General features: G+C 56.9%; 1 protein-coding gene across 1 annotated transcript; it reads left to right on the top strand.

The window, feature by feature from the left end:
* The first annotated feature begins 6,553 nt into the window (after positions 1–6,553).
* On the top strand, positions 6,554–9,010 carry LOC132318368 (protocadherin beta-15-like). Its single transcript, XM_059825488.1, has one exon. The coding sequence runs from the start codon at positions 6,569–6,571 to the stop codon at positions 9,008–9,010; it is 2,442 nt and encodes an 813-aa protein (XP_059681471.1). The 5' UTR covers positions 6,554–6,568.
* Positions 9,011–14,930: the final 5,920 nt, after the last annotated feature.

Here is a 14,930-nt window from a genome sequence, read left to right as displayed (position 1 = left end):
TAAATCTGTATTTGCAATTGGCATCACCAGTTTCCCTTAAATTCTAGAGTCAGAAGAAATATTGACTGCCCCTCCAATAAACAAATAAACAACAGAACGTAAGGCTCCCTCAGTCAGGTAATAATATATTTCGTCTCTCTTATGGTTGTTTCTGAAATGCTTCCAGAGTGGGGTTAGGTTGAGGGGCCCCAGCTAAGTTCTTGTCTCACTTGCTGTCAGGCAAGACTGTCGACCTCTGATTCTGTGCTGTAACGCCATGGCACGGTCGGGTAGACAAACCACATGCTTGCTGAAATGCACGAAGCCCTCGCCCGGGGTCAGGAAAGCAAGGAATTTGTGAGCACTGTGTTACAAGGTGGGGCAAGCACGGGGCTCTTTCTTCTCTGGGTTCTGGATGTCTCTGTGTGAGATGTGTGGGCTCTGTGTGTTTGCCTTCTGGTCACCATGTCTGTCCGTACAGCCGTTGTGTGTCTGCATATGCTGCACAAAAGCTGCCCGATAAGACAGGGAGTTGCTCGCATCCAGCCATTGCAATACATGCAATTCCAGGTCATCAGGCAGGAAAGGTATTTTGACCCTTTGAGTACAGAAGTCTCATCTTCTCAAAGGGAGAACAGCAAAATGAACAATGAGATTTTCCTTTGGTGCGTGAGGGGGGTGGGGGTGGGTGGGCTATTGGAAATACAGCAGCACAAGCAGTGTTGGCATAGACTGTAACTGTACAGAGACTTCTTGATGGGAGTGGAAAGCTGTGCCGATATGATTTTCTGGGTTTGTGTTAGAGCATTTGCATTCTCCTTTTTGACCTTTCTCCTTCTGTGAACTGTGTTTGAGCATCATCTTAGCTATTCCTTTAAGAAGGACTGTCACCCCATGTATAATAACGGCTTGTTTGAATGAGGGAAGTGTGGCAGGGAATATTTGGAAACCCTCACGCTGTGTTGTGCTGCCGGTATAAACTGTACCGTTTTGGACCGGGATAGCCTTGTGTGTAAAAGTGAAATAAAGAGAACACCTGAACGTCTTGTGTGGAGACAGTCTTTGTAGAGATGTTCTTTCTGGGAAAGCTCTGTCAAAGTTTTCCAAAGGCCGGGAGTTTTTTTCTTATTTCGTCTGTTGGCTGAGGTAAATTTGAGCGGGTACATTTCTTCAGTTTGGAGAATCAGCCAAAGAAGCACTGAGGAAAATTGTGGGGAGCAGGGATCTGCTGGCAGGCCTCTGCGGGTCTTCTGAGCACTGAGCTTCTGGCTGCGACAGGGCCCAGTTCGATCCAGGTAGGGGGAAACTGTCCCCCTACCCTAACATGGGCCCTGGGTGTGTAAAGGCCTCTGCAAAGCAGCGAGGTGGGGGGAGTGACCTTTCCAACTCTCCTGACAGCTCCAGCTGCGGATGACAACTGTGAGGTGTTTGAGCACAAAGTGCTTTGATTCTGAAGTTTTTGGGGGGATGGATGGCACAAAGTCAGCAAACATGTTTCCTTGGGGAAGTAGTTGGGGCAGCGCCAGGAGGTGGGCAATGGGTGCGTGAAAGCTGCTACCAGGGAGAGGATTTACTCTTGGGAAACGCAGAGGACTGCAGCCGTCCCTTCTGCAAGGCCCTGATAAAAAGTTAGGTCCTGAGGACAGACTGGTGTAGCGATGCTGACCAGAAGACCAATGTACACCAAGGACTGACTGACCCACAATCCAGTTAACTGGGGAAAGGCACAGGCCTGTGCTGTGCTGCATAAAGCCCTGGTGAGCAGGATAAACTCGGGCAGCTCATTGCTAAACAAGGAGCCTGCAGGCAGCTCCCAATTGCACTGGTTAGAATGCCACCTGGGAGCAACAAGTCTGCATGGGAGCTTCCTTTACTGTGACACTAGAAACGATGAATAGAATTGCTGTCTTGCAGGGCAGTCCTAAAATGGCTTGAATGACTGAAACGGGGGCACTCTTTCTTTTCCGTGACGGGGTCTGCATGGCATGCTGTGCGTGGCTGGAGTCCTGTGTGAAGCTGCTCTGCTCAGGGTTCTCTGCATCAAAAGGGATGTAGGATTATCTATGCTAATCTCTTCCAGCAGTGTGACCTATAATGAACAGAGTAGTGAATGACATCTTCGAGAGTCAGCGTGTCTCTATTACTGAGATGGCAAGGACCCAGTACCTCCTGGTGTAAAACAGCAGCTTCTGGGGTCATTCCAGCTTGAGTGACTGGTTGTCTGATGAAGTCCATAACTAATTGGGACCCCCTGGGAAACTGCCCTCAGGGACAGGGCAGCAGAACAGAGCTGGCAGATCTTTAAGGACCCTTTCCACAAGGCACACGCAAGAGCTCTCCATCCCCACGTGTAAGAAATCAGGAAAGGAAGGCAAGCGACCGGCATGACCGAGTATAGACTTGCTGGTCAAAGTAAAGGGCTAGAAGGAACTGCACAGGCAGTGGAAGCAGGGACAGGTATCCTGGGAACAGTCCAGAGATATTGCCCAGTTGTGCAGGATGGGATCAGGAAGGCCAAGGCACAGCTGGAGCTGAACTTGGCAAGGGATACAAAGAATAATAAGAAGGGCTTCTGCAGGTACGTCAGCCAGGAAAGGAAGGTCAGAGAAAGTGTACCCTCTCTGACGAACACCACTGGCAAACAGGCCACAAGAGATGAGGAGAAGCATGAGGTACTCAACAACTTTTTTGCCTCAGTCTTCACTGGCAATCTCTCCCCACACCTTTCGAGTGGATGGACCTCTAGAGAGGGACTGGGGGAGCAAAGTCCCTCCCACAGGAAGGGAAGATCAGGTTCAAGACTCCCTGAGGAACCTGAAACATGCATAAAGTCGATGGGACCCAAGGAAGTGCACTTCAGGGTTGTGATGGCAGATGTAGTTGCCAAGCCACTCTCCATGATTTTGGAAAAGTCATGGCAGTCAGGTGAAGTCCCTGGTCACTGGAAAAAGGGGAACCATTGCACCCATTTTCCAAAAGGGTAGAAAGGAGGACCCTGGGAACAACGGACCTGTCGGCCTCGGCTCTGTGCCTGGGAAGATCATGGAACAGATCCTCCTAGAAGCTATGCGAAGGCACATGGAGGACAGGGAGGTGATTCAAGGCAGCCAGCGTGGCTTCACCCAGGGCAAGTCTTGCCTGATCGACCTAGTGGCCTTTTATGACAGAGTGACTACATCAGTGGACAGGGGAAGAGCTACGGATGTCATCTATCTGGACTTCTGGAAGGCCTTTGACACAGTCCCCCACAACATCCTTCTCTCTAAATTGGAGACAGTTGGGTTTGATGGATGGACTCTTTGTTGGCTAAGGAATTGGCTGGATGATGACATGGAATAGGGGAGAGGTCAACAGCTCAACATCCAGATGGAGGTCAGTCATGAGTAGTGTTCCTCAGGGGTCCCTAAACAGTACTGTTTAATATCTTCATTAACGACCTTGACAGTGGGATCAAGTGCACCCTCAGGACATTTGCAGATGACACCTGAGTGGTACAGTTGACACACCTGAGGGTTGGGATGCCATTCAGAAGGACCTGGACAAGCTTGAGAAGTGGGCTCATGTGAACCTCATGAGGTTCAACAAGGCCAAGTGCAAGGTCCTGCACCTGGGTCCAGGCAAACCCTAGTGTCAATACAGGCTGAGGGAAGAAGGGTTGAGAGCAGCCCTGCCAAGAAGGACTTGGGGGTCCTGGTGGATGAGAAAATGGACATGAGCTGGCAGTGTGCACTTGGAACCCAGGAAGCCAATGGTTTTGCGGGATGCATCACCAGCAGCGTAGCCAGCAGGTCGAGGGAGGTGATCCTGCCCCTCTACTCTGCTCTGGTGAGACCCCACCTGCAGTACTGCTCCAGGTCTGGCTTCCTCAGTAGAGGAAAGACATGGACCTGTTGGAGCAGGTCCAGAGGAGGGCCACAAATATGATCAGAGGGAGGGAACACGTCTCCTGTGAGGAAAAGCTGCTAGAGTTGGGTTTATTCAGCGTGGAGAAGAGAAGGTTCTGGGGAGACCTTATTGCAGCTTTGCAATACTTTAAGGGTGCTTACAAGAAAGATGGGAACAGACTTTTTAATAGCATCTGTACTGATAGGACAAGGGGTAATGGTTTTAAACTGATTGAGGGTAGATTCAGACTTAATGTAAGGAAGATGTTTATGATGAGAGTGGTGAAACACTGGAATAGGTTGCCCAGAGAGGTGTTAGAAGCCCCATCCCTACACCATTCAAGGTCAGGCTGGACGGGGCTCTGAGCAACCTGATGTAGTTTAAGATGGCCCTGCTCATAGTAGGGGGGTTGGACTAGATGAGCTTTAAAGCCTCCTTCCATCTCAAGCCACTGTATGATTACATCATTCTCTCCGTCTATCCGTCTGTCATTGCCTGAAGCAATGCGGTGGGCAGGACTTGTCGGAGAGACTCTCCAGAATGCAGGCCTGTCCAGTGAATCCGTAAGCACTCTCGCCAGGGCTGGGGGCAAGAGCAGGGCTGCAGCAGGCGCTAGTCGCCGGGCAGGAGCGGGAAGGCATTGGGCCGCTTCCCCGCGCCAGAGCCCGGCAGTTGCCGTCGGCGGCCGCGAGTGTTGCTGTCGGCTCACGATAGGCCGACAGGCGGGCGGCGGCCGCCGGAGCAAGGGCGAGCGAGGTCCGTCCGAGCCCGAAGCAGCGCGGTGCGAGCGAGCCGAGGCGGGCTGCTCGGGGCGAGGCGCGGCGGGAGGAGAGCGGCGGCAGCGGTGAGCCGGCTCCGGCGGGCGCAGGGCCGAGCGGGCAGCTGCTGCCGGGCTTTGCCATGGCGGCGAGAGGAGGGCGCTGGGGCCGGCGGGAGCGAGCCCTGCTGGGGTGCGTCCTGGTGGCGGCCTGGGAGGCGGCGTGGGGGCAGCCCTTATTATTCCACCTTGGAGGTGAGGAACGGAGACGACGGCGTGAAATCTGCGGAATTAATGTTGGTAAAATCTTTGGATCGGGAGCAGCAGGCTGCTCATACTTTCATCCTGACAGGCACAGAGTGCGGGAGTCCCGTGAAATCGGGATCGACAACAATCCGAATCGTCGTGCTGGATGGAAACGACGATGCTCCGGAATTTCCTCAGTGTGTGTATAAGGCGACCCTGAGAGAAGACGTGGCCGTGGGAAGGCGGGTGTTGCAGGTGCGAGCGACTGGCAGAGCCGAGGGGCCGAACGGCGCGGTGAAGTACTCCTTCTTTAAAATGCCGGCAAGTGGAGAAACTGAGATCACAGAGAAGCTGAATTTCCAGGAAGAGGAGTTTGACGAACGGGCCGTGCAAGCCCGGGACGCGGGCGGACTCTCGTCCCACAGCAAGGTTCGCGTCAGGGTCGCTGATGTGAGCAAGCACGTCCCCGAGATTGTCATCACGTCCGTGCTCAGGCCGGTCCCAGAAGAGACAGCGCACGCCTTTCGCCTGCCTCTGCCCGCGGCTCCGCTGGCGGCGACTTCGCCGCCCGGGGCGCGGCCGCGGCCGGCACGGGCACTCCCTCGCCGCCTTACCGCTACCAAGGGTGCCTGACCGCCGGCTCGGGGAGGAGCGAATTCCAGTTGCTGAGGCCCGTCCTGCCCAGCCCGCAGAGCAGCGCTGAGGCGGGGGCGGGCAAGGACCAAGAGCCGCCGCGCAGCTCGCAGCCCGCTGGCGAGAGGGAAGCCGACCCGGCGAGCACAGCCCCTCGTCCCCTTCAGCCGCCGGACTGGCCGGCCGGCAGGCGCGTCCACGCCTGAGGAGCCGTGCTGGCACCCGCCTCCCTTCGCCGTCCGCAGCCTGAGCTTCCCGAGTCGATGCGATGCCGAGCTGTGCCGTTCCCCGCGCGCTGCCCCTGCGGAGGCTCTCGCCCGGCTTCTGCGGCCGGGAAAGGCGGCTCAGTCCCTCCGGGCTGCGCCTCCGCCCCGCGCTGCCGCGGGAAAGGTCTTGTGCTCGTCTCGCCGCCGTGTTTCCCGGAGGGCGCGGACTGGGCTCCCGGGAGCCGAGCGCGCACGCCTGTCCGCGGGCTCTGGGCAGCGGGGAGCGGGGGAAGGCGCGGCGCTGCCGCCGTCGCTGCCCGGGCGCTCGGGCGCCAGCGGCGGCCCCGCAGGACTCTCGGCGCCCCTTGCCTGCGCGTCCCTCCCCGGCGCGGTGTGCGCGCGTCCTGCGGCGGGAGCGCGCGCGGGCGAGCGGCCGGCAGCCGCGCGTGTGCGCACGGGCCCGTGTGCCGGTGCGAGCCGGCGGCGCGAGCGGCGGGCGGCGGCGGGCGCAGTCCCGCCGCGGGCCGCAGGGTGGTGCTCCCGGCCAAGGCGGCGGCGAGCGGCTGCGGGCGGGGAGGCGGCCGAGCCCAGCCGGCCCTGCCCAGCCCAGCCCAGCCCAGCCGACCGAGCGCAGCCCAGCCCAGCCCAGCCGAGCCGAGCGGCGAGCGGCGGCGAGCGGTGCCCCGTGCCATCCGCTGCTGGGCCACGGCGGCCGCGCTCCGGGCCGCCAGCCGGACGCGGCGAGAGGGACGAAGGGAGGGAGGGTGCCCGCCCGCCGCCCCGCCGCGCTGCTGCCTGGCGCCGCTTTCCGCAGAGGACTGCGCCGGCGATCCGCGAGACGGAGGCTGCCCGCCGCCCCGACATGGCGATCGCAAGGCAAGTGCTTTGTCTCTCCGCTTTCCTCTCCCTGCCGCACGCTCGCTCCGAGCCCATCCGCTACTCCGTGGCCGAGGAGGCGGAGAGCGGCTCCGTGGTCGCCAACGTGGCGGAGGACGCGGGGCTGGCCCCGGCGCAGCTCTCGGCTCGCCGCGCGCGCCTGGCCTCGGAGGACGGCCGGCAGCGCTTTCGCTTAGACCGCGGCACCGGCCGCCTCGTCGTGGCCGAGAGGCTGGACCGGGAGGAGCTGTGCGGCCAGTCCGGGCCGTGCACGCTGCCCTTCGAGCTGCTGCTGGCAGACCCCCTGCAGTTCTTTCGGGTCGAGGTGGCCGTGGAGGACATCAACGACCATTCGCCCGTCTTCCCGGAGGAACATGTCACTCTTAAGATCCCGGAAAGGAGCGACCCAGGCTCGCGTTTCCCGCTGGAGGGGGCTCGGGACCTGGATATTGGCAGCAACAGCATCCAAGCTTACAGCCTCGCTCCCGAGAACGAGTACTTTAGTGTCTCCTTTGGGAGTCGGATAAAGGGCAAGAAGTATGTGGAACTGGTGTTGGAAAAGCCTCTAGACAGAGAGGAGCAGGCGGAGTTGGTTTTCAGTCTCATCGCTGTGGATGGAGGCTCTCCACCAAGGAGTGGGACCACCCAAATCCACATTGTTGTTCTAGATGTAAATGACAACAGCCCCATCTTCACGCAGGAGCTGTATGTTGGGCAGGTTTTGGAAAACACACCAGAGGGCTCTGTGGTTCTCAGCGTGGTGGCAACTGATCTGGATGCGGGACCTAATGGGGACATCTCCTACCAGTTCAGCCAAGCCATGGGCCAGAGCCACTCGGCATTCACGCTTGACCCCAAGAGTGGTGAAATTCGACTTACCAAGCCTCTGGACTTTGAGGCAGCAGAGAATCACGAGCTCAGCGTGCGGGCCACAGATGGCGGGGGCCTCTCGGCAATCTGCAAGGTTTTGGTGGAGGTGGTGGATGTGAACGACAATGCACCGGAGCTGGTGGTCAGTTCCTTCAGCAGCCCCCTCCCTGAGAACGCATTACCTGGGACAGTGGTCGCCCTCTTTACTGTCAGGGACCGGGATGCTGGTGCCAACGGGAAGATCAGCTGTGTCCTTGAAGACCAGCTGTCGTTCTCCCTGCGGCCAGCCTATAAGAATTACTATGAGCTGGTGACCGTGAGCGCTCTGGACCGGGAGGAGACAGCACAGTACATCCTAACTGTTACAGCAGCAGACGCGGGGTCACCTCCTCTGACAACCACCCAGACCTTCACAGTGGACATCTCCGATGTCAATGACAACGCACCTGTCTTCAACCAGACATCGTACACCATGCACGTGCGTGAGAACAATGTCCCCACAGTGCTTGTTGGAGCCGTCAGCGCTGTGGATGCCGACGTGGGGCCCAATGCCAAGGTGACCTATTCCCTGGCACTGGCCCACCCCGCAGAGCGGCCTCCCTGCTCCTGCATCTCCGTGAACTCTGAGAACGGGCACGTGTTTGTGCTGCGGCCTCTGGACTATGAGCAGGTGAGGCAGATCGAGGTCTTGGTGAGGGCCTCTGATGCAGGGTCTCCTCCCCTTAGTGCCAACGTCACTGTCCACCTCGTTGTGGTGGATGAGAACGACAATGCACCGCTGGTGCTGTACCCCTCACAGGACAGCAGCGCACCATCGAGCGAGCTGGTGCCCGTGTCGGCTGAGGCGGGCTACCTCGTCACCAAAGTGGTGGCTGTTGATGCCGACTCAGGCCAGAACTCATGGCTCTCGTACCACCTGCTGCAGGCTACCGACCCCAGGCTGTTTGCGGTGGGTGCCCAAAGCGGGGAGGTGCGGCTGAGGAGGCCAGTGACAGAGAGAGATGCCGTGAAGCAGAAGCTCGTTGTCCTAGTGCGAGACAACGGGCGGCCACCGCTCTCGGCCACTGCTGCACTGAGCGCACTCCTGCTCAATGACTTCTCAGACGCGCGCCTATCGCATAGCAGCCTGGCCACGGAGGATGAAGGCGACTCCCTGACAACCTATTTAATCATTTCATTGGTCTTTGTCTCAGTGCTCTTCCTTGCATCCATGGCAGCCTTCATCACTCTCAAGGTGTGCAAGAGAAAGGACCTGAAGGGTGGGCATGTGCTTTACGGCCCTGGCAACTTGCAGAGCAGCCTGGCCGATGCGGCTGCTGCAGGGACCCTGCCCCACGCCTATTGCTATGAGATCAGCCTCACAACGGGCTCGGGCAACAGTGAGTTCAAGTTCCTGAAGCCCATCCTCCCCAGCCTGCCACCACAGCAGTGTGCCACGGGCGGGGGCACCGATGAGGAACAAGATTTCCCCTGTGGCCCCCTTACCATGGAGGACGTGGCAGCAGAACACCCCGGGATGCTCTCTGCAGAACAGTTCAATAGTCTTTCCTTTAACTAGCATGGAGTCAGCACAGCCAGAGGCTTCATGCCTCGCGATGGGAAGGGTTCCGGGCTACAACATGTGGCAATGGTTCGTCCAGAGTAAATCGGTATTTGCAATTGGCATCACCAATTTCCCTCAAATTCTGGAGTCAGAAGAAATGTTGTCTCACCCTCCAAAACACATACAAACAATAGAAAGTAAGGCTCCCTCAGTCAGGTAATAATATATTTCGGCTGTCTTATGGTTGTTTCTGAAATGCTTCCAGAGTGGGTTTAGGTCGAGGGGCCCCACCTAAGTTCTTGTCTCACTTGCTGTCAGGCAAGACTGTCGACTTCTGATTCTGTGCTGTAACGCCATGGCACGGTCGGGTAGACAAACCACATGCTCGCTGAAATGCACGAAGCCCTCGCCCGGGGTCAGGAAAGCAAGGAATTTGTGAGTACTGTGTTACAAGGTGGGGCAAGCACGGGGCTCTTTCTTCTCTGGGTTCTGGATGTCTCTGTGTGAGATGTGTGGGCTCTGTGTGTTTGCCTTCTGGTCACCATGTCTGTCCGTACAGCCGTTGTGTGTCTGCATATGCTGCACAAAAGCTGCCCGGTAAGACAGGGAGTTGCTCGCATCCAGCCATTGCAATACATGCAATTCCAGGTCATCAGGCAGGAAAGGTATTTTGACCCTTTGAGTACAGAAGTCTCATCTTCTCTAAGGGAGAACAGCAAAATGCACAATGAGATTTTCCTCTGGTGCGTGAGGGGGGTGGGGGTGGGTGGGCTATTGGAAATACAGCAGCACAAGCGGTGTTAGCATAGACTGTAACTGTACAGAGATTTTTTGATGGGAGTGGAAAGCTGTCCCGATATGATTTTCTGGGTTTGTGTTAGAGCATTTGCATTCTCCTTTTTGACCTTTCTCCTTCTGCTCTGCGAACTGTGTTTGAGCATTGTCTTAGCTATTCCTCTTAAGAAGAACTGTGACCCTATGTATAATAATGGATTGTTTGAATGAAGGCAGTGTGGCAGGGAATATTTGGAAACCCTCACGCTGTGTTGTGCTGCCGGTATAAACTGTACCGTTTTGGACCGGGATAGCCTTGTGTGTAAAAGTGAAATAAAGAGAACACCTGAACGTCTTGTGTGGAGACAGTCTATGTAGAGATGTTCTTTCTGGGAAAGCTCTGTCAAAGTTTTCCAAAGGCCGGGAGTTTTTTTCTTATTTCATCTGTTGGCTGAGGTAAATTTGAGCGGGTACATTTTTTGAATTTGGAGAATCAGCCAAAGGAGCACTGAGGAAAATTGTGGGGAGCAGGGATCTGCTGGCAGGCCTCTGCGGGTCTTCTGAGCACTGAGTTTCTGGCTGCAACAGGGCCCAGTTCGATCCAGGTCACGGGAAACTGTCCCCCTACCCTAACATGGGCCCTGGGTGTGCAAAGGCCTCTGCAAAGCAGCGAGGTGGGGGGAGTGACCTTTCCAACTCTCCTGACAGCTCCAGCTGCGGATGGCAACTGTGGTGTGTTTGAGCACAAAGTGCTTTGATTCTGAAGTTTTTGGGATATGGGTGGCACAAAGTCAGCAAACATGTTTCCTTGGGGAAGTAGTTGGGGTAGCGCCAGGAGGTGGGTGAAAACTGCTACCAGGGTGAGGATTTACTCTTGGGAAATGCAGAGGACTGCAGCCATCCCTTCCGCGAGGCCCTGATAAAAAGTTAGGTCCTGAGGACAGGCTGGTGTAGAGATGCTGACCAGAAGACCGTTGTACACCAAGGACTGACTGACCCACAATCCAGTTAACTGGGGAAAGGCACAGGCTTGTGCTGTGCTGCATAAATCCCTGGTGAGCAGGATAAACTCGGGCAGCTCATTGTTAAGCAAGGATCCTGCAGGCAGCTCCCAATTGCACTGGTTAGAATGCCACCTGGGAGCAACAAGTCTGCATGGGAGCTTCCTTTACTGTGACACTAGAAACGATGAATAGAATTGCTGTCTTGCAGGGCAGTCCTAAAATGGCTTGAATGACTGAAACGGGGGCACTCTTTCTTTTCCGTGACCGGGGTCTGCATGGCATGCTGTGCGTGGCTGGAGTCCTGTGTGAAGCTGCTCTGCTCAGGGTTCTCTGCATCAAAAGGGATGTAGGATTATCTATGCTAATCTCTTCCAGTAGTGTGACCTATAATGAACAGAGTAGTGAATGACATCTTCGAGAGTCGGCGTGTCTCTATTACTGAGATGGCAAGGACCCAGCACCGCCTGGTGTAAAACAGCAGTTTCTGGGGTCATTCCAGCTTGAGTGACTGGTTGCCTGATGAAGTCCATAACTAATTGGGACCCCCTGGGATACTGCCCTCAGGGACAAAGCAGCAGAACAGAGCTGGCAGATCTTTAAGGACACTTTCCACAGAGCGCAAGAGCTCTCCATCCCCATGTGTAAGAAATCAGGAAAGGAAGGCAAGCGACCAGCCAGACCGAGTATAGACTTGCTGGTCAAACTGAAGGTCAAGAAGGAACTGCACAGGCAGTGGAAGCAAGGACAGGTATCCTGGGAACAGTCCAGAGATACTGCCCAGTTGTGTAGGGATGGGATCAGGAAAGCCAAGGCACAGCTGGAGCTGAAATTGGCAAGGGATACAAAGAATAATAAGAAGGGCTTCTGCAGGTACGTCAGCCAGGAAAGGAAGGTCAGAGAAAGTGTACCCTCTCTGACGAACACCACTGGCAAACAGGCCACAAGAGATGAGGAGAAGCATGAGGTACTCAACAACTTTTTTGCCTCAGTCTTCACTGGCAATCTCTCCCCACACCTCTTGAGTGGGTGGACCTCAAGGCAGGGACTGGGGGAGCAAAGTCCCTCCCACAGGAAGAGAAGATCAGGTTCGAGACCTCCTGAGGAACCTGAAACATACATAAGGCTATGGGACCCGACGAGATGCACTTCAGAGTCCTGAGGGAATTGGCTGATGTTGTTGCCAAGCCACTCTCCATGATTTTGGAAAAGTCATGGCAGTCAGGTGAAGTCCCTGGTCACTGGAAAAAGGGAACCATTGCACTCATTTTTCAAAAGGATAGAAAGGAGGACCCTGGGAACAACGGACCTGTTGGCCTCGGCTCTGTGCCTGGGAAGATCATGGAACAGATCCTCCTAGAAGCTATGCGAAGGCACATGGAGGACAGGGAGGTGATTCAAGACAGCCAGCGTGGCTTCACCCAGGGCAAGTCTTGCCTGATCAACCTAGTGGCCTTTTATGACAGAGTGACTACATCAGTGGACAGGGGAAGAGCTACGGATGTCATCTATCTGGACTTCTGGAAGGCCTTTGACATGGTCCCCCACAACATCCTTCTCTCTAAATTGGAGATAGTTGGGTTTGATGGATGGACGCTTTGTTGGCTAAGGAATTGGCTGGATGATCACATGCAGAGGGGACTGGTCAACAGCTCAACATCCAGATGGAGGTCAGTCATGAGTAGTGTTCCTCAGGGGTCCATATGGGGACCAGTGCAGTTTAATATCTTCATCAAAGACATGGACAGTTGAATCGAGTGCACCCTCAGCACATTTGCAGATGACACCAAGCTGAGTGGTGTAGTTGACACAGCTGAGGGATGGGATGCCATTCAGAGGGATCTGGACAAGCTTGAGAAGTGGGCCCATGTGAACCTCATGAGGTTCAACAAGGGCAAGTGCAAGGTCCTGCACCTGGGTCCAGGCAAACCCCAGTATCAATACAAGCTGGGGGACGAAGGGTTGAGAGCAGCCCTGCCAAGAAGGACTTGGGGGTCCTGGTGGATGAGAAACTGGACATGAGCTGGCAATGTGCACTTGCAACCCAGGAAGCCAACCATATCCTTGGCTGCATCACCAGCAGCGTAGCCAGCAGGTCGAGGGAGGTGATCCTGCCCCTCTACTCTGCTCTGGTGACACCCCACCTGCAGTACTGCTCCAGCTCTGGCTTCCTCAGTAGAGGAAAGACATGGACCTGTTGGAGCGGGTCCAGAGGAGGGCCACAAAAATGATCAGAGAGATGGAACACATCTCCTGTGAGGAAAAGCTGCTAGAGCTGGGTTTCTTCAGCGTGGAGAAGAAAAGGCTCTGGGGAGACCTTATTGCAGCTTTTCAATACTTTAAGGGTGCTTACAAGAAAGATGGGAACAGACTTTTTAATAGCATCTGTACTGATAGGACAAGGGGTAATGGTTTTAAAGTGATAGAGGTCCGATTCAGCCTAGGTATAAGGAAGAAGATTTTTACAATGAGGGTGGTGAAACACTGGAACAGGTTACCCAGAGAGGTGTTAGAAGCCCCATCCCTAGAACATTCAAGGTCAGGCTGGACGGGGCTCTGAGCAACCTGATATAATTGAAGATGGCCCTGCTCATAGCAGGGGGGCTGGACTAGATGAGCTTTAAAGCCTCCTTCCAACCCAAGCCACTGTATGATTACATCATTCTCTCCGTCTATCCGTCTGTCATTGCCTGAAGCAATGCGGTGGGCAGGACTTGTCGGAGAGACTCTCCGGAATGGAGGCCTGTCCAGTGAATCCGTAAGCACTCTCGCCAGGGCTGGTGGGAAAGCGCGGGGCTGCGGCAGGCGCTAGTCGCCGGGCAGGAGCGGGAAGGCGGCAAGGCGGAGGGCCGCTTCCCCGCGCCAGAGCTCGGCAGTTGCCGTCGGCGGCTGCGAGTGTTGCTGTCGGCTCACGATAGGCCGACAGGCGGGCGGCGGCCGCCGGAGCAAGGGCGAGCGAGGTCCGTCCGAGCCCGAAGCAGCGCGGTGCGAGCGAGCCGAGGCGGGCTGCTCGGGGCGAGGCGCGGCGGGAGGAGAGCGGCGGCAGCGGTGAGCCGGCTTCCGCGGGCGCGGGGCCGAGCGGGCAGCTGCTGCCGGGCTTTGCCATGGCGGCGAGAGGAGGGCGCTGGGGCCGGCGGGAGCGAGCCCTGCTGGGGTGCGTCCTGGTGGCGGCCTGGGAGGCGGCGTGGGGGCAGCCCTTATTATTCCACCTTGGAGGTGAGGAACGGAGACGACGGCGTGAAATCTGCGGAATTAATGTCCGTAAAATCTTTGGATCGGGAGCAGCAGGCTGCTCATACTTTCATCCTGACAGGCACAGAGAGCGGGAGTCCCGTGAAATCGGGATCGACGACAACAATCCGAATCGTCGTGCTGGATGGAAACGACGATGCTCCGGAATTTCCTCAGTGTGTGTATAAGGCGACCCTGAGAGAAGACGTGGCCGTGGGAAGGCGGGTGTTGCAGGTGCGAGCGACCGGCAGAGCCGAGGGGCCGAACGGCGCGGTGAAGTACTCCTTCTTTAAAATGCCGGCCAAGTTAGACAAGACGTTTAAGGTGGATCCGGCAAGTGGAGAAACTGAGATCACAGAGAAGCTGAATTTCCAGGAAGAGGAGTTTGACGAACGGGCCGTGCAAGCCCGGGACGCGGGCGGACTCTCGTCCCACAGCAAGGTTCTCGTCAGGGTCGCTGATGTGAGCAAGCACGTCCCCGAGATTGTCATCACGTCCGTGCTCAGGCCGGTCCCAGAAGAGACAGCGCACGCCTTTCGCCTGCCTCTGCCCGCGGCTCCGCTGGCGGCGACTTCACCGGCGGCGACTTCGCCGCCCGGGGCGCGGCCGCGGCCGGCACGGGCACTCCCTCGCCGCCTTACCGCTACCAAACGTGCCTGACCGCCGGCTCGGGGAGGAGCGAATTCCAGTTGCTGAGGCCCGTCCTGCCCAGCCCGCAGAGCAGCGCTGAGGCGGGGGCGGGCAGGGACCAAGAGCCGCCGCGCAGCTCGCAGCCCGCTGGCGAGAGGGAAGCCGACCCGGCGAGCACAGCCCCTCGTCCCCTTCAGCCGCCGGACTGGCCGGCCGGCAGGCGCGTCCACGCCTGAGGAGCCGTGCTGGCACCCGCCTCCCTTCGCCGTCCGCAGCCTGAGCTTCCCGAGTCGATGCGG

Source organism: Gavia stellata, chromosome 16 (assembly GCF_030936135.1).
Source record: "Gavia stellata isolate bGavSte3 chromosome 16, bGavSte3.hap2, whole genome shotgun sequence".
Lineage (NCBI taxonomy): Eukaryota > Metazoa > Chordata > Aves > Gaviiformes > Gaviidae > Gavia > Gavia stellata.
Note: the sequence above shows the minus strand (reverse complement) of the source record. Positions and strands in the feature narration are given on the sequence as shown.

Bases quoted from the DNA above. Each gene is read 5' to 3' on its own strand.
- LOC132318368 (XM_059825488.1), top strand. From the start codon at position 6,569: ATGGCGATCGCAAGGCAAGTGCTTTGTCTCTCCGCTTTCCTCTCCCTG.